A 26,517-nucleotide genomic window follows, 5' to 3' on the forward strand; every position below is an offset into this window, starting at 1 on the left:
TTCCAGGTTTATTCCTGTTCAGGAGGTGCGAGCTGAAATGTGGTCTGCGCGTGGTTTAGGAGACGATTGCAGTTTGATTGTCGCTTCACTGAGCATTAGTCCTTATATACACGGCTCCATAGATAGATAGGGAATATGAGCGTTATGAAGCAAGTAGAGCCACAAGTGTCAACAGAAAAGTAGCAGTGACTTTTGGTGCACCAAATGAAAGCAAATATGTATGAGTCGTGATAGCAGGTTTATAAAATAATCATGGTACAGGAACAAAAAATCACAATGAAAATTAAAAATTGCTTCTGGTAAAAAATATTTTTAACAGGTCGATACGTGATTAAAATGTTAAATAAGGTAAAAACAAAACTGACAATCATTCACCTCGCCAGTCACCCCGAGACCACGGTCGCTGCAACGCTGCCGAAACGTCGGGAAAAACAAATTAATATGGCTATTAATTATTTTTCACTTGCCGCAGCCGTGGTAGCTCAACAACGGTTGACTCTCACTGTAAGGTCTTAGGTTCGGATCCAGCATGACCATGATTTAACCCTATGATTTTCGAAATCGTTTTTCGAATTCATGTTTGGATCATAAATGATTATCACGTGCTCAGCAATGAAGGAAAACATCGTGAAGAAACCCACGTATCCAAGAAATGCTTCGGAGATATGTCACCTAACCTGAATTGGGTTGGTTTTCCCTTCACGGGTTGGAAGGTCAAACAGGGTAGTCGCTTCCGTAAAAAGCCGGACATGTCAACTCTAAAGTTTCGGTAAGCGGACCCCGTCGAAAAACGGGATAACCCTAGGAAGATTAAAACGCGTGAATATTTAAAGTGAATATTACAGTCTTGGTGCTTATTTCATATTTTAGAAAGACACTCTATCAAGAAGCGAGCAATTGCTCACAAGTATCTATAATATTATTATTGTATACTCGTACTTCCAAAGACATAACACCACAAACGCGTAGCAATTCCCGTTCTCTATCAAACCACTTTGCGCGTTCGAAGCAGACTAATCCTGTTCATAAACACATACCCACTATTCCCAATGGTATCAGTTACTGTATTAACTGCAGTATTGCTTTTCTAAGGAGTTTCTATATTTATATTTTGCTAAGTAAAGGAAAGCGTTTCATTCAATGTTATTGCCTCGATGTTTATAAGTGGTATTGCAATAGGGTATTTGACTGGAGAAGATAAATTATAAAATGCTAATCTAGAAATAGAAGTCTATGTTTAAAAATCAGTCTAGCTTTTTTAATCACTTATTTTTGAAGTTTAATTAGATAAGTACACTGTTTTAGTGATAGCATCGATCGATGTGCAATATATCCATACAAACGCCAAAACAATAGTTTTCACGTTTTATAAAACACCTATCTTATTTGACTAGGTTGTCAAGCCTACTTAAATAATTATATTACATAAGTTTATATAGGCAACAGTCTATTATTATTTTATAGATTAAGTATAGAGTATTTATTATATTAACTTTAGTTTTACTTTTAGGTATTTTTTTTATTTATTTTTATTGCACCATCCCGCTTCCAAGTTGTTTGTAAATGTTTGTTTCCTTTTGGTGGTTGCCTGGAAGAAATTGCTCTAGAGCAATAAGGCCGCCCAAATTGTACTGTATTCATGTGTTATGTCTGATTGCTGTAATTTTAGTTTTGTGCAATAAAGTATATTTGATTTGATTTGATTTTGATTAAGTTTTTATATACATATTATACCTACCTCGTACCCAAAACATAACGCGCGCAAGCTTATACATCGTGTTAGTGACATCGTAACGAAAATTTTGAAGTACGATTCAGAGCATTATTCCGAGTTAATATCAAGTGCAATTTTCTATTGTAAAAGTATATAATTGAAAATAATTTAAAAACACAAAAAACATGAATTTTGCGATGGAAAATTCCACTTGATATCAACTCAGAATCATGGTTTGACTCATCTCCCTCAGTATTCGTTAACACCCTGTATTTACACTTGACGATTGCGTCTTCATTTCAAGAGGTTCTATAATAATTGTTATATTTTTAAACAATTGTGATTGGGGCAAAAACTAAACAAAATTATCATGCAATAAAGTACGAACAGACATAAAAGAATTAATTGAATAGATCCCTTAATAGTACCTAACCAAAGTAAGCGGATAATTGTGTACTTTATATGTGTTATATAAAAGTCGTTTATTGTACAATACAAGTACTTCAGACGGTCCATAAAAGAACTAAGAACAAAGTCCTTACAAATCCGCATAACAAAGGTTCTACAAATGGACACTTGCCAAGACTTGGGTTAACTAATCAATACCGATCGCTCGACGAAAGCTTTGGCAAAGACTCGATATCAAAAAAACCTGACCACAGAAAAATTGTAAACGAAAATATTTCTCCAAAATTCTTAGGAGTTGCCACATTGAATTTAGTGTGACGTCACCTAGACTAACTTGGGGACGATCAGACCGCTTCTTTATAACTTCTGGATATCTGATAGATGTAACTATTTAATTTCTCAACGAATTTCGATTCCGTTTTCTTTGTCTGTCAAACGCGTCATTTTCGACTTGTCAACTACTTACCCTAATATGACCCATCATTTTAAAAAGGACAAGATTCCTGTTGGTTATTACAACATTTCCAGAATAAGCAGATGGTTTGTTTATTTTATTACCTACCTATCCAGCCATAGAATAGGGAATATTACTACTTATAGAACGGCAACTCTCCGCTCTGCACCAGCGGTTGAGCTAGGTTTACCCCATCCCCCTCGGTATTACTTTAGTCTTCAATCGTATGAGCGACAGACGTGAGGACGTCACACACACAGATATGCGTGTACGATAACGTCAATGTGTAGTGTCTGTATAAAACGAGGTGTTTTGTATGAAATGTCCGGGGTGTGGTCCAGCATAGAAGCAATTGAAGCAACCCATTTTATTTTAGATATACAATTCTCTCGTAGTTAAGCGACGTGACCAGAATATTTCTCGCCCAGCTAAATTTATTTTCTTAAACCTTTTTCGTTCAGCTTAAATGACACGAAAATAAAGCAAGGACGACAGTATTACACTGTAAGAGGGTGAGATAGGTCCCTTTTGGATTCTCTGTGTGCGGTTTTTGCTTGAATTTTGATTTCGGAATGGGGAATGTATTTCGGAGATCTTGATTTCCTAAATTACAAATGTTATCTATAATTACAAAATAAAGATTAGAAACACGACACGTACCGATTGGTTCTCTTTTTGCTTCCCGCCTACTGAAAGGTTTTACACTGTACAGTTTATCTTTTAAAAATAATAAAAAGTGATCATTTTTAACTTTTCTGTGGAAAACTTTTAAGTGGAAACTTTATATTCTACCAATGAGTGCTAAAATTTCACTTTCATTTCATATCACCATCACTAGCAACATTGTCACCAGACCAGGGATATATCTATTCTGCGAGGACTGGCCGAGAGCTATACAAATTACAACTAACGCAGGTACACGTCAAAAGCTTATAACTTGGCCTTAATAAATAGGTCTATGTTAGTTAATTAGTTAATAACTTGTAATGTACAGGTACCTACATTGATTTAAAAGATGTCGCTGCTGCAGTTTCTTCTTATTTTTTATTCTTCTCTTCAGCCACAATACTGTACATAATGACGTAGATTATAAAAAGGAAAACTGACCTTCAACAAGTTTATCTTTGAACATATTTTGAAAGAAAATGGGACGCCATCAGGTGCAGCCTAGGGGCGCACGTACCCTAAATAAAGCTCTGGCTGGTAGTTATTAACTTTATATTGTCCATATCTAAAAAGTGCCTAAGTACTCTATGGCATAAATACGTACCTACGAGATACGTCCGTCACCTCACCTGTCTGGCTGTCGAATGCATCGGCACAAATGCAGGCTTGTCTTCTGTCGAATTCAAATTCACGTCATTGGCTCCACCTCGTGACAACCCTAGATCTCAGTTTGAAGGAACGTGTCGCGTCAAATGCTAATATCTGTGAATGCTAATGTCAACCGCTTATTAAGATACCCAGCGCGTAACACCCTCGCTATTAAAGTTTATTTGTCTGTTGAAGTGTTACTATTGATTTGAGTCTATTAATACTTTAACAACGAAACCATTAACACTTAAAAAACCTCTTACCCTAACCAACTGTATATATTTATATCATTTAATTAATATTTATCGATGAATGTATGTTGAATTCTTCATTCAAAAAGTGTTTTAACATTTGCTGCATTTGTGTTGTGTGCATAAAGGAGACGTGTGGTGTTCGGTACCTTAATTCTAGTCAAAATTTAAATAAGAAAGCGTCAATTGCAGACCCAAACTGTACCTTTTGTATCATCACTAATTTAAGAGCCACGCTCTTGTCGGTGTAGCATTCTCCATGCTATTTTTTCAGAGAAAAATGGAGCTGTGGTTTCCCTCTTGCCTTCTGCCCCGAACTTATAGCTGACAGAAAAAAAAAACAATATTTTCAAGAGTAGAATATTTTAAACATTCTGAATCTATTTGGAGTTAGGATCCCAAGTCACATCCTTGTCAGAATCGGTAAGTGTGTGGACCCCAAAACACCTTTCTGTGAAATACTGAAAAGGTAACGTTGTTGTCTTCTGTAATTGGAAGGATATCTACGTGTTAATTATGTATTAGCAATGTTGGTTTTGGTACGTAATGGTCCCAGCGATAATCCTGACAGTTTATGTGGGTTTGCGTTAAATTCTTATGTACCATACGTGACGGCAAGGGATCACAATTTATAACTGTTCATTAACGGCCTCCATGGTCCAGTGGTTGAGCGTTGGGCTCACAATCCGTAGGCCCCGGGTTCGAATCCCGGTGGGGACGTATTACAAAAATCACATTGTGATCTAGAGATTACAAATCAGAGTTTAGTTAGGCCATTACAGGCTGTTCACCTGATTGTCCGAAAGTAAGACGATCCGTGCTTCGGAAGGCACGTTAAGCCGTTGGTCCCGGTTACTACTTACTGATGTAAGTACAATAGTAGTTACATGAGCCATATCAGGGGCCTTGGCGACTCAATAGTAACCCTGACTCCATGGTTGGTAGTTCACCTCACGACCCACACGATAGAAGAAGAATAAAAAAGGAAATGTAAAAATACCTGACACGTTTACAGCAAAGATAAATTGATTCTGCGACGCCTCGTTCGAGAGTCTGTTGATTGTTATCGAAATTCAGAATATATTAGCGACCGACGGAGATCGAACGAATTAGATTACATTACGTATTTGACAGGTACGGGGAAAATTTCTTGATTTTGATTAAAATATGCAAAATAATCCGCAGTGGCCGTCGTAAAAACCCGAATCCACAACAGGCCTAAAGCAATGATTGTCGAGTTTGTTTTCGAATTCATGATTGGATCATAAATGATTATCACGCGCTCAGCGGTGAAGGAAAACATTGTGAGGAAACCCACATTCCCGAGAAATGTATTTCGGAGGTATATGACATAACCTGTATTTGGCTGGTTCTCCCTTTGGGGGTTGGAAGGTCCGCAGGCAGTCGGTTTTGTAAAAAACCGGACCTGTCAAATCTTCAGGTTAGGTAAGCGGACCCTGTGAAGAACGGGAATAATCCGCTAGATGATTTTAGCAAGCAGCTCCGTGCTCGTGTTTTTAAAAGTATAAAGAGCGATTACCATACAGGTGGATATAATTTATAAAGGTCATCATCATCATCATCATCATCATTGGCCTTATACGTCTGTTTCAGACGATTTATGACGTCATTTCCTCGAAGAAATGCACTTTCTTTCATGGCTGTGCAAGCCAATCCTAGAGCGGCAAACTCTACCGCACACTCTGCAATAAACGCCACCGGTAGTGACCGCCAACACGCAAAAAAAAAATCGGTTATACTTCGTACATCTTCTAATTAATGAACGATCCCTCCCCAACATTGGGAAGTTTTGTTTCTTTGAATCAATGAGGGAATTTCCCGTACATATTATTCTTCGTTTATCTTCTAATTTCATGGATAACAGACAAACACATCTTTTATCTTTGTTTTTGTGTATAATTGATGACCCTTTTTATTACACCCAAGCACAATTACATCCTTCACATATTAAAATTCTAAATTAACATAATTTTGTACATATTAAAAGTCCAAATATCAAGTAACAATTATTTTTACATACGCTTCTGCCATTACATTGTATTTTGGAATAATGCTAGCTTTTATTAAATTCATTTCCTATACCTCAAGGTTGCCCGGGAGAGATTGCTACCTTAGCAATAAGGCCGCCTGTTATATGTACTATCTTTAATATTTATTTTATACATTGTTTTAAGTTTACGCGGTTATTATCATAATTAAAACACATAATAACGGGTTCTTACCGCGTTTAAATGGGGATATGAGACTCCCGATATTTCGACACTGTTGCAAGTGCCATGATCACGGGATGACTGATGAGATTGGAGTGGAGTAGGTAGATCCATAATTTTCTACGGGCAGACATATCTGTCTACCCTCTTTGTTTGCCGCTTGTTTATGTTTTTGATATCGGAATGTTCGGAACCATCTGAACTCGCACCAAACTCACTACGACAAACCGCACCACTGTGTCCTCACGTTTTTTCACCACATTAGGCCGTCCGTATGTCTGCCCGTAGAAAATTATGGATCTACCTACTCCACTCCAATCTCATCAGTCATCCCGTGATCATGGCACTTGCAACAGTGTCGAAATATCGGGAGTCTCATATCCCCATTTAAACGCGGTAAGAACCCGTTTTTATGTGTTTTAATTAATATTTATTTTAGTTACAATAAAGAGTTTTTGTATTGTATGTGCCCGAGTAATGAGAAAATAGGTAATTATTACGTTGAAACTTTACAACGCCATCTATATTGTTTTAGCTAAACTTAGCTTGGAAATTCCCTCGTTTCGAATTAATATGATAAAAGAATTATTGTCGATGAGTATATTAACAATAACTGCATCAATTAGAAGATTCAATCGAACATCAATTATTGTTCTCCATAATCTTATTAGCATCGAAAGCGCCCAACAATCTCCCACATTGAAAACAAAATCACAGTTTCTAAGACACGAGTTTCACCTCTGCCCCTTAATGATTTAAGGTCGTCCTCGCCATAGATTTCCTGTACTGTGAAGACTAGCTGGAGGCTCATTATGTCTTTATAAATTATTCATGTACCATCGCCTCTCCGGTACACGCTACCTAGTGACCTGGAGGCTTTAGATCGACGCCATTGACTTGTCTTTCACAGTAATAATTTACCATTCTTTAGAAAAATGTTGCTCGAAACTGTTTAGAATTTCACTTGAGCTCTTTGAGGGGAAATTGCTTCAGGAATGACCTGACACCGAAACAGGTCACTTTGTTGGTAAGAGCGGAACAGTTCGTTGAAGAGAACTTTGATATTATAATGTGTTTTTCTAGTGGTGCTCTGTTTTGGCTGTGTAGTGATATACCTTGTATAACAAATAAACAAGCGGCGGTTGTAACGACACAACCGATGTTGTTGTTCCTTATGGTTGTCTGGAAGAAATCGCTTTAAGCGATAATGCCTCCATTTGCCATGTACTTAGTTAAGTCTTTATGTAATTATTTCTTTTTATTTTGGTGCAATAAAGTGCATTTTTATTGTATTGTATTGTTGAACTTTATTTGAACGTCTTAATTTGATGGAACGAACGTATACTATCTACGTAGCTTAATGTATACGTATTTACAACATGGTTCGTTAGCTTTTTTAGAAAAATACCTTATTAAATGTCAGTCTATTTATTTATAAGATGTCATGTGTGTAGTAGTTCAATTTAAATTTCTATACAATTTAAATTCTTAGTAAAAGGGCCGATAAGTCGTAGTTTTGGCTTGATTGTAATTTATTCTGTAGGTCATCATCATCAGCCGTACGACGCCCACTGCTGGGCATAGGCCTCCCCCAAATCTGTAGGTAAAATTAAGAAATATAAAATGTTACTTTGTTTGTCCATTTACCACGTTATTTACCACCACCAACCCGCAGTGGAGCAGCATGGTGGAGTATGCTCCATACCCCCTCCGGTTGATGGAGGGGACGCCTGTGCCCATGCAGTGGGACGTATAGTATAGGCTGTTTATGTTACGTTTACGTGTCCTTTTTATGTCAATAGCTTTAGATTACATTTTTTTTCTGACGTGACTTATTGAAGATTTCCCGCAAATAGCATAAACTACTTTTCCGGAAATAGCTGTTGATAAGTGCTAGCATTTAAGACAAGTACGAGTTAGTTATAAGTATTATATTTTCCTCGCTCATCAATATACTAATTTTATCAATTATAATTGTTAATTATATTATTTATCCTATATTTTCTCTACGTTTACTTATACAAAACTTCCTAAAAATAAAACGAAGCACTCTCAAAGCGCGTTAATTAAAACGTAAATACTTAATGTATTTAAAATGAAGTTAATTTTACAAAATTTAATTTAGTTTAGGCGAAATTTCTTTTCCGTTTCAATTTACAATGACATGACTTTCATTTTAGTAGCTTGTGTTCGGATTTATGTTCGGTTAATGATTTTCACGTGCTCAACAGTGAAGGAAAACATCGTGAGAAAACCCACATCCCGAGAATTTCGTTTTGAATGTACCTATATGAGTTAACCTGTTTGTTGCCTGAGCTGATTTTCTCTTCGCGTGTTTGGGTTAGACAGTGGCTTCTGTAAAAAACCGGACCTGCCAATTCAGGTTAGGTAAGCTGACCACCGACTAAAAACGGAATGGCCTAGGGTTATCCCGCTCTGGGTATCATCATCCTTGGGTGATGATGAACTGCTAATAGTTCATTAGTGTATGAAGCAATAAAGCAAATTCATGTAAGCATACCTTTATAGTGTATAAAGTGTGTATAGAGTGTGTGAGGAAATTCACTAGGTTTTCCTTTGCAGGCGTTGTGGGTGCATCACGGACAAAGCTCATTGTAGCAGACAGCGGAATTCAGTTTCAGAACAGGGAGGTTTCTAGTCTGGAAGTGATAGTTTAGGGGTATAGTAGTAGGCAATAGTAATAGGCAATTTCTAGGTAAGCATGTCCCATCGTCAAATAACGACCAACGTGGTCCAGTGGTTGAGCGTCACGCTCACGATTCTGAGGTCCAGGACATATCACTAAAAATACTTTCTGGTCCCTAGTTTGGTTAGGACATAACAGGCTGATCACCTGATTGTCCGAAAGTAAGATACTCCGTGCTTCGGAAGGCACGTTAACCCGTAGGTCCCGGTTACTGCTGACTGATGTAAGTAAGTACTTACGTGGAACAAATTAAAGATATGACGAACGTCGTGTCTTAGAAAGAAGTCAAAGAATTGACCTTTGATAGTCAAGAATGGAGTATGCTACACCGACAAGAGCGCTAGCCGCGCGAGCTCTTGAATTAAAAAAAAATGTTGATATCAAACAAATTAAGCCAAAGAACTTTGTAAAGGTCTCGTTGATCTATAAAACGGTTACATTCTTTGTAAGCGGTTATGAAACAAGTAATATTTTGGGAAGGGACTTGTACTAAATGCTTCAAGGTAGAATAAGGTTCGTTTATGTGCGCGAACTTCGGAATACACGACATTTCATGAATATTTTAATGAAATATTCTAGTCTACATAACATAAACATAAACAGTCTATACGTTCTACAGCTGGGCACAGGCCTCCCCTCAATCAACCGGAGGGGATATGGAGCATACTCCACCGCGCTGCTCCACTGCGGGTTGGTGGAGATGTTTTTACGGCTAATAGCCGGGACCAACGGCTTAACGTGCCCTCCGAATCACAGTTGACTCAAGCCAGCAAATTCCTTACCAAACAAATGACAATCTCAAAAATTAAGGTAAAAAAATCTTTAAAAACAAGCTTTTATTTAAATGCGCTAAAAAGAAAAAAATAAACTTTTACACTATAACTTTACTGTCAACTTATAACATTTCAAATTCAACATATTTGACACAATTTATATGTTTTAAAAGCTTGTCGCGAGATTTAAGTACCTACTCGTAATTTTAAAAGCAAGTTTTAAAATACCTGCCTATTAAAAATTTTAAACTAAGAAAGTAAATACGAGTACTTAAATCTCGCGACAAGCTTTTAAAACATATAAATTGTGTCAAATATGTTGAATTTGAAATGTTATAAGTTGACAGTAAAGTTATAGTGTAAAAGTTTATTTTTTTCTTTTTAGCGCATTTAAATAAAAGCTTGTTTTTAAAGATTTTTTTACCTTAATTTATTTTATACTTTTTAGTTTTCACCTTGTAAGTTCCTAAGTCTGTTCATCTCATTCAACGCATCATTATTGCAAGGTCGTTTGCCAGTTAATTTTGAACAATCCAACTCTTCAATTAGGAGCCCTTCTAACGATTTCACCCTACTAAGAGTGACGTCACATTATTTCTAGTTATTCTTGGCTAGTCTTTTTATTAGATATCCATATTGTAGGAGCGCATTAAAAATAATTGGTCCGCCATCTAGGGTACGTCGCCATGTTGGATTTAGAATGACATTATACAGTTAATCATGCATTGTCATCCAAACTAAACGTGTATACAAAATTTCAGCTCAATGAGTTGAGGGCAAACGCTCAAAATTGAGTTGTAAGATTTCACCCGAACATATAAACATATCTACATACAATGCAATTTAAATAAAAGCTTGTAAGTATCAAACGAGCCCATACTCGAAGGGGTTGTGTTGTTTAAATACTGAGTTCGTTTGGCTGTCTTCCGGCTCCATCATCAGACCCTGGATACCATCTAGAACCAAAGTGCTCATCAAGTCGAATCAAACGAGCCCAAACTCGATGGGGTTGTGTCGTTTAAGTACTGAGTTCGTTTGGCTATCTTCCGGCTCCACCATCGAACCCTGGTTACCATCTAGCTCCAAAGTACTCATCTAGGCGAATCAAACGAGCCCAAACTCGATGGGGTTGTGTCGTTTAAGTACTGAGTTCCTTTGGCTGTCTTCCGGCTCCATCATCAGACCCTGGTTACCATCTAGCATCTAAGTACTCATCTAGGCGAATCAAACGAGCCCAAACTCGATGGGGTTATGTTATTTAATTACTGAGTTGCTATGGCTATCTTCCGACTTCATCATCAGATCAGCTCCATGTCATAATAATATTGCATTGTCATCGGATATACACGTGCATGCAAAATTTCAGCTCAATCGGTTGAGGGCAAGTGCCTTAAAATTGAGTTATAAAATTCCACCCGAACACACAAACATACATACATACATACATACATTGCAAGTTAAATAAAAGCTTGTAAAAAGTGATTTCGACTATACCCCCATCGTGAGCCTAACGCTCTAACCAATAGACCATATATTATAAAGATTAGAATGATATATTTTCTAGTCATATCCAGTGGCATCTATCATCCCTGTAGGATGTTATGTCACAAACAGTAATAACACGATGTTAGGTGCACGCTTGGTGTCTACATTCTATTTCATTGCTCTTCTGTTTATCGACATTGCAGTGGCTTTTGTTGATTGGAAGCGAAATTATCTCCCTAGCGTTATATCGTTATTCATGGTATCTGCTTACCTAAAACCGGGTGCGGATCTCCACTCTATTGTTCAGCTCGTATCAAACACTTCAGAACCCCGATGCCGACCCTGCCGGCGTGTTCGACGATTTCCCTCATTCGGCGCTTATCGCTATCGGCCCACTAGGGTCGATTAATTATTTCAAATATTCTTCCTCTCAGTCGGCACCCTGAGCCGAGGTTTGCGGCCAACTGGGCACCCTTAAGCCTGTTGTCTTCAATTTTGTACTAGGTGAGAGCTCTCAGCGCTCCTCATTTGTCTGGCCAAGTAGTTAATGCCATCTGCGGCAAATCTACAATCAGTCATGTCAAAAAAATACACTCTATTGAGCTCTACGAAAGACAGTCCGTTGCGGTGACGTAACGTAGGTCCTAATGAGCTAAAGTAACATCATATTTAACATCACGTCTGCATCCCTTAAAGGGTAGGTAGGAGTGTATTGTATAAACACCCACTCCTTCCTAGCTATGTTTCAGTCCCGTGTAATAGAACGAGATCCTATTGCCATCAACCAGGTACAAATCCTTCACACCACGAGATATCAATTATCTAAGATCAATACGTAAATCCATGCTCACAAGTCAAATTCAGTGGTATATACATAGATTTACTACTACCGTTAATTGAACATCAGCGCTCAAAAAGTGGGACACAAAGTTACTGTTAATATATTTGTATATATATATATATATATATATATATATATATATATTCTTTTTATCGTTTATTGCAAACTTTACAGGATAAAACTACAATATTAACAACTTAAGATTACATACTTATACAGCCAATTAAAAAGTTTGACAAATCAAAATACATATTATACAATAATGAGAGCGGATATAATGTACATAATAACAATGACAAATTAGGTGGGTACTGTTGCACAAGGTTATGGGTGAGTAAGATTTGATGTGTTTGCGTTTGTAAAGTGGGTGCAGATATGTAAGTATGTATGTATGATTGTGTGTTTGCGTGTGTGTATGATTTTATTGAATGTATATACCGCTGTGTACGAATGTATAGCTAAACAAACGCCAAGTTTCCGTCGCATTTTTGTATCAAGTCAATGGGTATATAGCTCGAGCCGGGATTTGAACCAGCGACAATGTAAGTCACACGTTTTCCAAAACGTGTGAGCTATCTCTAACAAACCCCAACCAATACCACCAATACGCGAATGATAAATGTGAGCTGTTAACTACAGGAAACTCAAAGGAGGGTACATAGCATTATTAATCAAAGGAGAGTGTTCATCAAGACATAATGCCTTCTCTTGTAAACACATTTGCAATTAGCGATAGGTACATTACATTAAAACAGAGTGTTAAGCTTCAAATTGGGGTAATGTGAACTCTGATCCACTTCAAGAACAATACCTAAGTAGGTATTTAGTATGTAAGAACAAAAGGAGAGAGAAAAAAGTTTTATAAATATGTAATACGATTTCTTGGGGGGCTAAAAAGGCCACATCGCATCGAAGTAATTCATCTGAAAAAGCAATATTCCAATTTGACATTTGCGCATATAAAAGTAAGTGCGCAATGCAAGCAACCGTCCGTCCGTCGTTCCGTCTTGCTTTTTTGTAATTGTTTTAGTGGAAATTTGATGTGATATTGTTGTCTTTTTTTGTGTGTGGCGTTCTTTTATAATAAACTTTTTCTATTCTATTCTATTCTATTCAAATGTCAAAAATAGCATCAATTGCTGCCATATGGCATTTTTAACCCACCCTGTTTTTTTTTGTTTTACATCTCTGTATAACGTCGCTTTAGTGAAAACTTCGTAAGCGTCTTTTCAAAAATCACATTCAGATTTGTGTTTTATAACAAAACATCGCAAAAGACGGGCTAGTTTTATATACTATGGACAGTATTCTAAACAATGATATCACATACAATATACTACATTAACGATTCTAAAAGCTAAAATATGTCTATCCTACACTTAGACCGCGTTCAGGGATACGCGTCGCGTCAAGCGGCGGGGCGGGCGGCGCGGATCGCCGGAAAAAACAAACGTATGGCAATGTACTGAGCGGTCACGGAGAAGTGTTTTTGCAGGCGTTTGTTTGAATCATAACTTTAACGGGTGACGCGGCTGGCAACGCAGTGGGTGACGCGACAAGAACCGATATGTCACTGAAATGCCATGCCTCGCTGTCGCGCTGCCTCTCCATGAATGGAGAAATCGCTTGACGCCCCGCGCCCCGCGCTGCGTGACGCCCCGCGTGTCCCTGAACGCGGCCTTGGAGATTCTTTGTTGCTGTCAATAAAAGCAAAAAGCTCACGAGAATAAGATTTATCGCCGTCAGTCGTTAGATACAAACCGATCCGCACAGCATTATCAATCAAAGTCGAGTGATTGTCAAGGATTTTCTGTTGTGCACAACATGACATCGTAACATAACATATCTTCACGCCTGTATATGCGAAGGGATAGGCAGAGGCTTGTGTGTTCCATAAATTTTATGCCTGTCGATTACCCATCCCTTTTCTGCGGATAAGAAAATGACAGGTATAACTTAAAATTGGTTCCATACAAGACCACAGGGACTGTAACCTGGAACCTGACAGAGGGCAACAGTAACTGTCAGTACTATTCAGAAGCGGAGGACAGGAGTCCTTGTATGGCTTTGTAATAGACTTCTCTGGGCGCCATCCCACTTGCGTCAGACAGAGTACTGCTACCTATATTGCTTCTCTTTATTTTGATCAGAATAAGAATGGGTGGAAGATGTAATTGTGCCAGGCTGCAATAAAAAGGGTCATCGTTTATACCCAAAACCAACCACAAAAGATGCGTATGTCTGTTATCCATGAAATTAGAAGGTTAAACGAGGAAAAATCTGTACAATTCCATCTATAATATTATTTTTGAGAAACGCAGCCGGGAAAATCCCTCATTAAATTATCTCCAAATGTTTAAGGTAAGTATCATCCAAAAAGTTAGCATATTACCCAATCGTTATTGCTTATAAGAATTTCTCTTGGCAAAGACAAAACGAAACCAAAATAGTGAATGATAAAATGTAAGTCATTTCGCCACAGACCACCCTAAGCATTATCAATCAAAGCGAAGTGTTCATCAGAGAATTCCTCCCTTGTACATCTGCAATTAGCCATACATAACATTAGATGTGGAACATTCCATTGTATCTAGGCAGAGCCGTATTTAGGGATAGGTGGCACCCCGTGCAAATATTGACTTGTCACCCTAAAAATCAATACTATCAACTTAACATAAGATATAACACCGGGTGAGAGCCCTCACCGGTCCCCATTTGTCCAGCCAAATCATACGTTCACTACTACCGTAAATTGAACATCAGCGCTCAAAAATTGGAACGCAAAGTTACTGTTAATATAGCGACGTTGACAGTTCTTTACGTCAGTGCGCGAGTAGGCGCCGAACTGGCAACACGGGGGAGTGCGTGGTAAAAACTTGCAAAAATAGAAGCTCAAAACGAAAAATGAAGGATGGAATATCATTAATTTCTAATAAGTAATGACATTGTGCATATTAAATCATAGTATAAACATTTTAATTTTCGCAGTACAACCCGACAGCGTTACGAAGCATCACGCGCTAATATACGCAATAAGACGATGCATACTTTCTTAATTTGATAAGACTTTATTGAATGTACATACCGCTGTGTACGAATGTATAGCTAAACCAGCACGCAGCGCCAAGTTTTTGCCGCATTTTTGTATCAAGCGCAGTATCTACGATAGTGGTAAATCAATGGGCCAAAAAGTTTATACCATCTGCGGCAAATCTACAATAAGACAGGTCAAGAAAAGGATATTATTTTTTATTGGAGTAGGCAGAGATCACGTGATTCTATTTACTACCACATCCCGCTTAAAATACTGCACTTGGCTTTCGAATAATAAATTCAAATAAGTATGATATAGCATGCTTCATACTCCCTCTGATTGATTGAGTGGACGCCTATGCTCAGCAATGGGACGTTATATAGGGGTGTTTTATGATTTTGAGCATTGACAAATATTTATTTATATTTTTTTCTAACTCAAATTATACAGACATTCGCAACATTACGAATATTATATGCACATTTGCAACGATAACTTGATTGAAACGTTGAATAAGTACTATTATAATGTGTCAGTTTTTAACCAACTTCAAAATGAAGGAGGTTATTATTTGGCCCGTATGTCTATGATTGTTGGAATTACGCAATATTTGTATATGTTAGTCTATTTGGGCTTTAAACCACGTGTGCCAAATTTCCCAGGCGTATGTATGTAGGTCTCAGCAACTAAAATTATTATATTGCAATAATTACTTTTATTGGTTTAAGTATCGTTCAACTACAGGAATTGTGCAAGTTTCATCAAAATCTGTTAAAATTAAAACACCGTTAAAATAGAGACTTAATGGTGCTAATTTATGTAGACACCATCTGATTTTATTTTTGTTAAAATTGTGCTCTATAAATTATATGTCCCTTTCCTTTTCGGCAGGTAAGAAAATGACGGGTATAACTTAAAATAAAATTAGGAGGTGTCTGCAGGAATCGGGGCCAGTGCTGATATTAATAAGACTTACGTTTCGACTCAACTAATAGAGGCTTAGAGGTTATTAGTATAAGTAAGTAAAATTAGTAATAATGGTTTGAGAGTAAATTGATTATTTTGGCGGGTGGCACCCCTGAATAAACCCCCCGCGCCCCTGCACCCCTGAAGGTGCAGGTCGTGTCGTATCAGGAGATAAAGGATTTGGCGGGAAGAAGAGAGGAATGGCGATTACACCACCGACAAGAGCGCAGCTCTTAAATAAAGAGAGAGACCCCAGAATAGGCCTGTCCCAAAGCTCCCCCTGCCTTACCTACGTCACTGTATGAAGAAATTGGCTCCCAACGAACCGGAAAGATAATTATTTCTTGTTCACAGTCCTTTATTAGATACTGAGTGGAATTGAATACATATAGCGATTATGCTGTGTTCTGAAGCGATGTGGGTCATTTGAATTATTGGTAATAGAAATGCAAAATGATTGGTATTTACGCTTGTTTCTAACGGAGAGACAAATGCCACTCACATTTCACAATTAACATTGATGTAGTTTTTATCTCGTGTAGGTTGTGAGATTAATGACAGACCCCATCAATCCTGGTAGCAGGATTGTAAATGGCCGCCAAAGGCCCCCGATATGACTCATGTAACGGTTACATTATTACTTCAGTAAATGCTACCTACTTAACGTGCCCTTCCAAGCGCGGATCATCTTAGTTTCAGACAATGGAGTGTTCAAGCCTGCAACATCAGCAAAGTGATTTTTGTGATATGTCCCCACTAAGATTCGAACCCTGGACCTCCGTAAGACCAACGCTCAACCACTGGATCTATTACATGGATGTAGCTAGAACAGGGGCGGGGGTTTAAAAGGCCATATTACATTAAAATGTCATCAAGGCAAAGTATCAAGGCAATATTACTATTTGACATTTACTGACAATGCGCATTTAAACGTCAACTTGCTATAAGTATATTGATTTTTAGATAAATTGCTTTAATGTGGGTTTTTTAATCTTTGAACTATAATAACCATAGTGTAGAAAAAAGGAAACTGCACAGGGTGGTTAAAAAGGCAAAATGAACGCAATTCATCTAAAACAGCAATATTGCAATTTGACATTTGCGCCTATGAAAGGAAGTGTAAGTGCGCAAAGCTAACAAATGTCAAATAGCAATATTGCATTTTTAGAAGAATTGCTTTGATGTGGCCTTTTTAACCCCTCAGGACGTCGAATCGCTAAGAGTGAATTAAGGCCCGAGGACCAATCTCTTACTTTCCTTGCTTTATAAAATATCAAACATAAGCACAAAAAATACACTTACAACCCCTTCCTGGAACTACTAAAAACAGCACTAAATCACTGGTGGAAGGGTTAACAATAAAAAATCTTACGAAGGCACTTGTGAAACCCTCCTTCGGTCCTCTTTCAGCAGTCTCGAAGTTGCTTCAATTAAATAGATGACTTTACAAAATAAATCGAGTTTTCTCCCTCAGAGTGACGTCAAGTAGTAAATTTTATTAGCAAGAGGGAAATGATTAATTGATTTTCGGTGTCGAGGCGTCGTATAAAGGATGACAAACAGAATTTATACAGGATGCTCTCTGGTGATTTTTCAGATAAACTTTTTGTGGTAGGAGAATGTGCTTACTTCGTAAACGATGTTGTTGTGTTTAAATTTTGTTTTCTACACTCGTTATGTGCGATAATGTATATACGTTACGTATGTAAAAAGTCAAAACCGTATACATATCAGAGTGGGGAGATCCTGCCTAACCCGTAACAATATATTATACATATATAATTATGTAAGTGTAGTAAAAGGCAATGTATATTTTATCTACACCAGCTTAAAGACCAGCCCGGTCAAAAAAAAAATACAATACAAATAAAATATTCATAATAATAATATATGTGGATGGGTCACCACAAAAAAAAGTTTTCATCTCGAGCTCCTCCGTGCTTCGGAAGGCACGTTAAGCCGTTGGTCCCGGCTGCATGAGCAGTCGTTAATAACCATCAATCCGCACTGGGCCCGCGTGATGGTTTAAGGCCCGATCTCCCTATCCATCCATGGGGAAGGCCCGTGCCCCAGCAGTGGGGACGTTAATGGGCTGATGATGATGAATAATATATAATAATAATAAGTCTAGTTGCTTATCCATGTTTATTTTAATTTGGTGAATAAAATATTCATCACATCACTTATTTAAAAGCCACGCTGTTGTCGGTGTAGCATTATCCATTCGTAAAACATTACTTTAGCATAATATACCCACTTATGCAACGACTACGCATCTTAGTAATATAAATCATTATTTCGAGAAAATTATATTAAACATTTTATTCTCAGTTTTTTCCGGAACGTGACTTGATTTTTAATTTTAATCTATTTCGTAAACATCCTGTAGCATAAACTTGAGTCAAGTGAGTATGATTTAAGTCTTCAGCGAAATCAGATCACCGGTACAAATTCCACAGAGTTGATTAAGCAAGATGAGAGGGATAAATAAATTCAATTTAAAAATTCTCGTAACATGTTTTAATAACGATTGATTACTTTTAGATGAAAAATACATCATTTACTCGAGTGGAATGTTAAAGATGTATTTAAATAATAAAAAAATTCTACGTGCAACATAAATATTGCATCACGCCTATATCTCTGAAGTGGTTGGCAAAGGTGTACAGTATAATATATGTACATCCATTCCTCGTCAACTATATTTAAGCCAGGGAGCGAACCTAAAGCTATTAACCAAAATATATGATATATAAATATGATATTCGATATAATATATGTTGAAAAACCAATGGATATCATTTGTCCATGATCTAAACGTGAATACAAACTCATAAAGCCGAGTTCAGTGGTTTAAAGCCTGACCCGGGATTCAAACCAGAGACACATTAAAAAACAGAGATATTGAAGGCTGTTAGTTAGTACATCACCATCTTCCTAACGTTATCAAATCAAATATACTCCCGTTATCCCGTTTTTCACAGAGTTCGCTTACCTAACTTGAAGATTTGACAGGTTTGGTTTTTACAGAAGCGACTGCCTGTCTGACCTTCCAACACGCGAAGGGAAAATAGCCAATACAGGCTAGGTCACATACCTCCGAAAATGTATTTCTTGGGAATGTGGGTTTCATCACGATGTTTCCCTTCACCGTTGAGGACGTGATAATAATTTATAAATCAAACATGAATTCGAAAACAAAGACAATCATTGATTTAAGCCTGTGCTGGATTCGAACCTACGACCTCGAAGTGAGAGGCCAACCCCAAAGAGAGTGAGTGAGTGTGTGTGAGTGGGGTGGTAATTCTACCAACTGGGCTACCACGGCTCCGCGACGACGGGTGATGAAATAGGAAATGATCAACTGAAATTCTTCTCGAATCATACAACATAAATATAACATAATGACGACGATAGGTATGAAGCAATATCGACATTTGTAAGCTTTGCTCTGCTAATTTGAATAGGCGCTTGCGTTACAAAACGTTAACAATTTTTATTTATCGACATAAAGTATTTCAAAACAAAGTGTTCACGACTGCGCAGCTACATACATACTGTTCATTGAAATCTGGTTCACAAATTAATTAATCAGTCGTAACCCGATTACAATCGTTGTTGAATAATTAATTAACATAAACACCATTTAATGCATTCTGCACTCCGATTCTCATTTAACTAATGCAAAAGCTGGTTCCCCTCAATTATAAAGGAAATTGTGTTTCGTGTATGATCTGAGATAAAAAAAGGTAAAAAAAATGTGTAAGGTTTTATTGAAAGACATACTTAGTAATGTCGCAGATAAATGTACTAAAAGCTAAAAAATAATTAAAAAAATTCAGTCATGGGTACCAATATGTACATTGTTACATTTTCTAAATAATAACTACGGTTTATTATTGTCCACCTTAGGACTGTGTATCAAAAGTGGCTGCAAATAGTTTCTTGATTATTTGTAGTTCTGCCCACCCCTTCGGGGAATACGGGCGTGTGTTTATGTATATCTATGCATGTATGTAATCTACTCACTTTGTGAAAATATCTACGTTCACATAAATTCCTAAAAATGCAATGTATTACATATTAATTTAAGTATGTCAAAAAGATGATTTTGAAATATTATACAAATTTTAAACATATGCACGCATTGATTAGACTAAAATAAAATCGTGGGGCATGGCAAATATCTATAATATGTTGTTCTATACGTAGTATTATTCTTTATACTATGACCACAGTCAGCGTTCTCCCGTTTGATGGACATTAGTTAATGATACAGCCTCATTACGTCCATCACTTCAACTTTGACTTCTCGCTTACGATGAGGAATTGGGAAGAATAAAACAGTGACAGGTCGCCTTCGTAATCCCAAAGTAATTGATGACTCGGGATGTTTCGTCTTGACGGACTTTTAAAATGGGTCAAATCAGTGAGCTTAATTAAACATTGTTTTAAGTTTACGCGGTTATTATCATAATTAAAGCACATAATAACGGGTTCTCACCGCGTTTAAATGGGGAACCCATGCGGTAAGAACCCGTTATTATGTGCTTTAATTAGCTTAATTAAAATTTTTCTTTATGTCTGTATATTTTTAAAGACATAAATGCAGTGCTATTCTTACCCCCATCTTTACATAACCCATTTTCATAGTAATTTATTTCACGTCTGATTGACTGACTCATACACACACACATCACACACACATGACTGATGATGTTGGTTTTCATGACTGTTTGTTTTTCGACTGAGGGACTTTCCATGCTACGTTCCCGAAAAATAATACAGATGGCGCTGTAGAGATTTAACGTCATAATAACCTATTTTCTCAATACTCGGGTAAGTACATCATTATTCAAAAATGCAATGTAATGGCAGAAGGATATTAAAAAATAGTTGTTGCTTGATATTTGGATCATAATACATATTATGTATAGAATTATGTTGCTACCTACCTAGATTGCTTCTTAATCAATCAATAATACTTTATTGCACAACGACATATACAAAGGACTTAAACATTCAAATAAAAACAAGCACAATAGGCGGCCTTATTGCTGAACAGCAATAAGTCCGCAATAAGTAGTAGTGAGGAGCTCGGTGGCGCAGCGGTTAACGCGCTCGGTCTGCGATTGTTGAAGTAAAGCAACTTTCGCAAAGGCCGGTCATAGGATGGGTGACCACAAAAAAAGTTTTCATCTCGAGCTCCTCCGTGCTTCGGAAGGCACGTTAAGCCGTTGGTCCCGGCTGCATCAGCAGTCGTTAATAACCATCAATCCGCACTGGGCCCGCGTGATGGTTTAAGGCCCGATCTCCCTATCCATCTATAGGGAAGGCCCGTGTCCCAGCAGTGGGGACGTTAATGGGCTGATGATGATGAATTTTAATGGGTAGAAGATGTAATTGTCCTTGAGTGTAATAAAAAGGGTTATCATTTATACCCAAACATAAAAGATGCATTAGTCTGTTATCCATGACATTTTTTTTAAACGAAACGAAACGAATTTTTTTTTTGAAGGTTAAACGAGGGATTTTTTTTTTACAGCGCCATCTAGGTACCTATATTGTTTTTGAGGAACGTAGCATGGAAAGTCTCTCATTGTAAGATATGGTATATTTTACTGTTGTGATGGTCATTTATTCAGCGAAATTATAAATTACCTATTTAGATAGGTAAGTCATAGAATAATACTACGTACTGTTATATGGATTTTGAAATATCGGTTTTAAAAAGACTATTTTGAATTAAACTAAAAATTATATTTTACTTTGAATTTGGAATTGAAATACAGATTTGGAAAAAAACATAAATTAGAATAGAGTTGTGTACCGCGTGGTGGATGGGATCAGACTAACTAGATTGCGTGGGAAGAGGAGGCTAGGAGAATAAGGTGCTGACTATTACAATTTATACAGAATTAGTGGTTTTTGGGTAAAGGTAAGCATTTCTACTAGCATTTGCATTCTATAACAGTACGTACGTGTAGAGCTGTAAGGGTGCGTTTCCATTGACGCTGAGCTGTGCGGAGAGGAGCGGAGATGTGCAGGAATCGACCAATCACCGTGAGGGAGAGAGTGACAGAGCGACTTCGTGTTTCGCTCTCTCGACCGCTGTGATTGGTCAAATCCGCACATCTCCGCTCTTCTCCGCCCATCTCCGCGTCAGTAGAAACCCGGCCTAACTCTCCACCTCGCACTAATGTTCGTATCTGATGTCAAGTTATAATTACATTACCCCCTCTGGGTCTAACTTTAGTCTAGATAGCCGTAAGTCGCTAAGGAGGAAAAGAGAGCGCGCGCCTACTGTTTGTCTCGCACTCATGCGATTAGAAGGCATACGGTAAGAATTCGATTTTAGTATGAAGTGTCCGGGGTGTGGCTTCCTGTCAAAAATGGCTTCAAGTTTTCCGTTGTATCTGGTTGATTTGAATGTTATAGTGTCCATTACTTCAACAACTATAGGTTAATTGTACTAAAGTGAAACGGTTTGAATGGGTAGTCTTCTTCTATTGTGTGGGTTGTGAGGTGGAATACCAACCTCATCAACCCTGGTGTCAGGATTACTATTAAGCCGCCAAAGGCCCCTGACATGGCTCATGTAATGACTACTTACTTACATCAGTAAGTAGTAACCGGGACCAACGGCTTAACGTGCCTTCCGAAGCACGGATCATCTTATTTTCGGACAATCTGGTAATCAGCGAGTAATGACCTAACCAAATTAGGAACCAGAAAGTAATTTTTGTGATATGTCCCCACCGGAAATCGAAGCCGGGGCCTCCGGATCGTGAGTCCAACGCTCAACCACTGGACCACGGAGGTCGTTGAATGGGTAGTGAACAATACAATCTTTTGGTCATACATTGTTCATTGTACGTACACTTACCATGTAGTTTCATATATAACATACGTCACAATGTACCCCTAAATGTCTTCCCTCATTATCCTCACTAGAAACGCGAACTTCCGTAGTTTCTCGTGTGAAACAACTTCACGGCACAGTTCTAGTTTCTTTTGTACCAAGTGAAGTTGTCCCAGTATTTACTGCTCGTATGGCACTTGACACGATTTTACTTTCGCTCCGCGGCCGTTGCCGCGTTTTTCACGTTCCTTTTTCACCTTTCGTGGACAATTTTGAGGCCTAAATTTCATTTAGTCGAGGTTTTGACTTGGTGTTTCACTTTGACGCCGGTAGTTTATTTGATGGAAAGAAGTTTTAAATGCGATTTTGATTTTTATGAGGTTGTATAAGGCAAAAGTGTTAATAATCTCGCTCTCCTCCGTGCTTCGGAAGGCACATTAAGCCGTTGGTCGCGGCTGCATTAGCAGTCGTTAATAACTATCAATCCGCACTGGGCCCGCGTGATGGTTTAAGGCCCGATCTCCCTATCCATCCATAGGGAAGGCCCGTGCCCCAGCAGCGGGGACGTTAATGGGATGATGATGATGAATCTCGCTCCCTATTACGTGGGACTTTAACATGGACGCATAGGCTTACACAGGCGTGACGCTATGTTATGAAAGTGTTAAGAATTCTCACTTTAATTCCAAAAGTAATACCACACCCCTGACACTTCATTCAAACAACCTCGTTTTACATAGACACCACACATTGACGTTATCGTAGACGCGCATCTATATGTGTGACGTCTGACGCCATACGATTCAAGTCAAAACTATGTTCTTGGGAGGGTGAGGTAAACCTATCTCAGATGCTGGTGGGGAGCGGAAAGTTGCCGTTCTATACATAGTGTTACTTCTTATTCTATGGTAATACATAAATGTGGCATTTACCTCTTCGAAATCGATAACATCTTGCAATATACTTACAGCAAATTTACGAGTAGTACTTCCACTAACACGACAGTTTATATGCTACTTTGAAATATTCCTAAAAGCTAACATTTCACACCACTTATTGGTACAGGACCACCGGTAGAAATTGAAAACTTGATATTACCGCCCTAGTTTGGAAATACAGTAATTCACACCAATACTGTTTGACAAACAGTTTGACCAAAAAGACAAAATGTCTAATTATGAAATAAGTATATACACAAAAAAATACTATGACGAGTAAGAATTGAATTTTCTGGTTCTTGTTCGATAAGTCTAAATATAGAGGATGTTAAGTGTCATCGTAACGAATACCGAGGGAGATGATTCAAACCATGATTACACATGAGTTGATATCAAGTGGAATTTCCGTTTAGAAAATTCATGAAAATTTTAGTGTTGTTTTTAATTATTTTCAGTCTCATACTTTTGCGGCGGAAAATTGCACTTATGATATCAACTCAGAATCATGGTCTCAATCATCTTTCAAAGTTTTCGTTACGATGACACTAACACCCTGTATAGGTAATGTATGGATGTGGATGTATGGGATTGACATATAAGGTGAAATGTCAATCACGTACATTTTTATCACTGTCACTTGTCGGTTGTCATAATCGTTTGCAACTTGGCTAAGCCCAAGGCCCAAAACGAACATGAAATCAGAAATCAGAATCATTTATTGAACGTAATTATCATGGAAAGAGAAGGTGCAGGTCGTGTCGTATCGGGAGGTGAAGGTTTTGGCGGGAAGAAGAGAAGAATGGCGATTACTCCACCGACAAGAGCGCAGCTCTTAAATAGAGAGAGGAAGAGAATTATCATGGATAAACTAGTTGAAGGTCAATGTAACATTTTTGAATTTACGTCATTTCGCAAGGTGTTAGGACTGAGGAGAAGAAATGACAAGAAACTGCAACAGCAACACATCTTTTAAATCAATGAGGGTATACATTACAAGTTATTTAATAACTAGAGAAACACATTCAATACCAGACATTTTTATCATTTAGGTATCTTATAACAATAATAAGCATTTTTACGTAAAGTAAGCTTCATATGAGCTTTAAATTGATTTTTTGACAAATTTAAAATATTATCTGTATTTTATTGTAAAAAATTATACATAAACCTTAAAAAGATTAATTTAATTTACTTAATCTAGAATTTTGAATAGCCTTTGTATTGTATGTATGCCTTTCACAGTTTCTAGGAAGGAGAGATACATTTTTACGTACGGCTTACGCCGGCTCTGCGAATGAAAGTAGCTGCTAGGTTTCTGTTACTTTAAAAGCTATTCAATTTCTCGTCGGCTAGGAAATACCCTACAAGCGATATGAGCAAACTTTTGAAAAATTGTTCATATAACTTCTACTCCTTTGAAAATAAGAAGCCGTATCTTAAAATAGTACGTTTGAACGTCGGGTCTTAAGTAGAACTAGGTCTTAAATATATTTCGATTTTATTTATATTATTTATGCAGATAACTCACTGCTCAGCGCTACAGAGAAAGCAAAGGTAGCTGACTTAAAAGCTTCCTCGACGCTTCCTCAAGTAATCAGCGGCGAAAGAAAACATCGTAAGAAAACCCATATTCCCGAGATATGCTTTTCGCAGGTGTGTGACCTAACCAATATTCGGCTGATTTTCCCTTCGCGGGTTGGAAGGTCAGATAAAGTGTCGCTTCTCTAAAAAAACTGGATCTGTCAAATCTTCAGTTTGAGTAAGCGGATCCTGTCATAAGAGGATAACGCCATGAAGATGATAATGAGGATCTAACTTTCTATCCAGTTGGCTACTAAGGTTTGTATCTAAAAAATACATGGTATGGCCCCTCTCCCTGTGCAAATCTCATCTAATGCTTTTCAGCATATCTCACCATGTCATTCAACCTAACTTTACACAAGTTTTATTATATGTACTTACTATTTATTATTAGGTACACTACATTATGCAGGCTTTTTACGGTATAAAGATAGGGTATATAGTGATTGATACAGCAAATGTTGCACACGCTACACATTAGGGAACTGACTGCACTATTTAAAATACTTACGTATTGCACTTGCCAGCGCTCGCGAACGCGAAGTGGAGCGCTATGAAGAGCGCTAAGGTAGCCATGTTGATAGCTCACGTCAACACATTTCCCGCAGCGCCGGATATTGCCAGTTCCTCGAGTCGATCTGCAAAGAAGATTTCCTATTTAGTCTCGCCCTGTTATTGGACTAACACCCAGACAGATTTAATTCGAGGGGGAGGTTCGCTTTCGTAAAGAAAATAAATATGCTATCTTGTACCTTAGTCAAATGAGATAATTTAACCGAAACGCCAAAATTAAAATTTGTATGGAAGTACTGTAGTGACGTCATCAATAAAAAACAGTTAACCATCGTAAGTATGGTAAATGTAATCGATTTTTATTATGGATTGAAATACTTATATCAGTTGTCTCGATAACGGTATAGTTTATAAGGTATATCCCCGCGTGAGGTTTAAATTGCTT

At 37.7% G+C, this 26,517-nt stretch overlaps 1 protein-coding gene across 1 annotated transcript in view; it reads right to left on the reverse strand.

The window, feature by feature from the left end:
* Positions 1–26,135, reverse strand: part of LOC126370370 (C3 and PZP-like alpha-2-macroglobulin domain-containing protein 8) — a 170,867-nt gene extending 144,732 nt beyond the window's left edge. The window contains exons 1-2 of the mRNA XM_050015208.1: positions 26,071–26,135; positions 3,847–3,915 (exon numbers count right to left, since the gene is read on the reverse strand). Of these exons, the coding sequence (XP_049871165.1) occupies positions 3,847–3,915; positions 26,071–26,135 (134 nt within the window). The remainder of the gene's footprint in view (positions 1–3,846; positions 3,916–26,070) is intronic.
* Positions 26,136–26,517: the final 382 nt, after the last annotated feature.

The sequence above is a fragment of the Pectinophora gossypiella genome, chromosome 10 (assembly GCF_024362695.1).
Source record: "Pectinophora gossypiella chromosome 10, ilPecGoss1.1, whole genome shotgun sequence".
Lineage (NCBI taxonomy): Eukaryota > Metazoa > Arthropoda > Insecta > Lepidoptera > Gelechiidae > Pectinophora > Pectinophora gossypiella.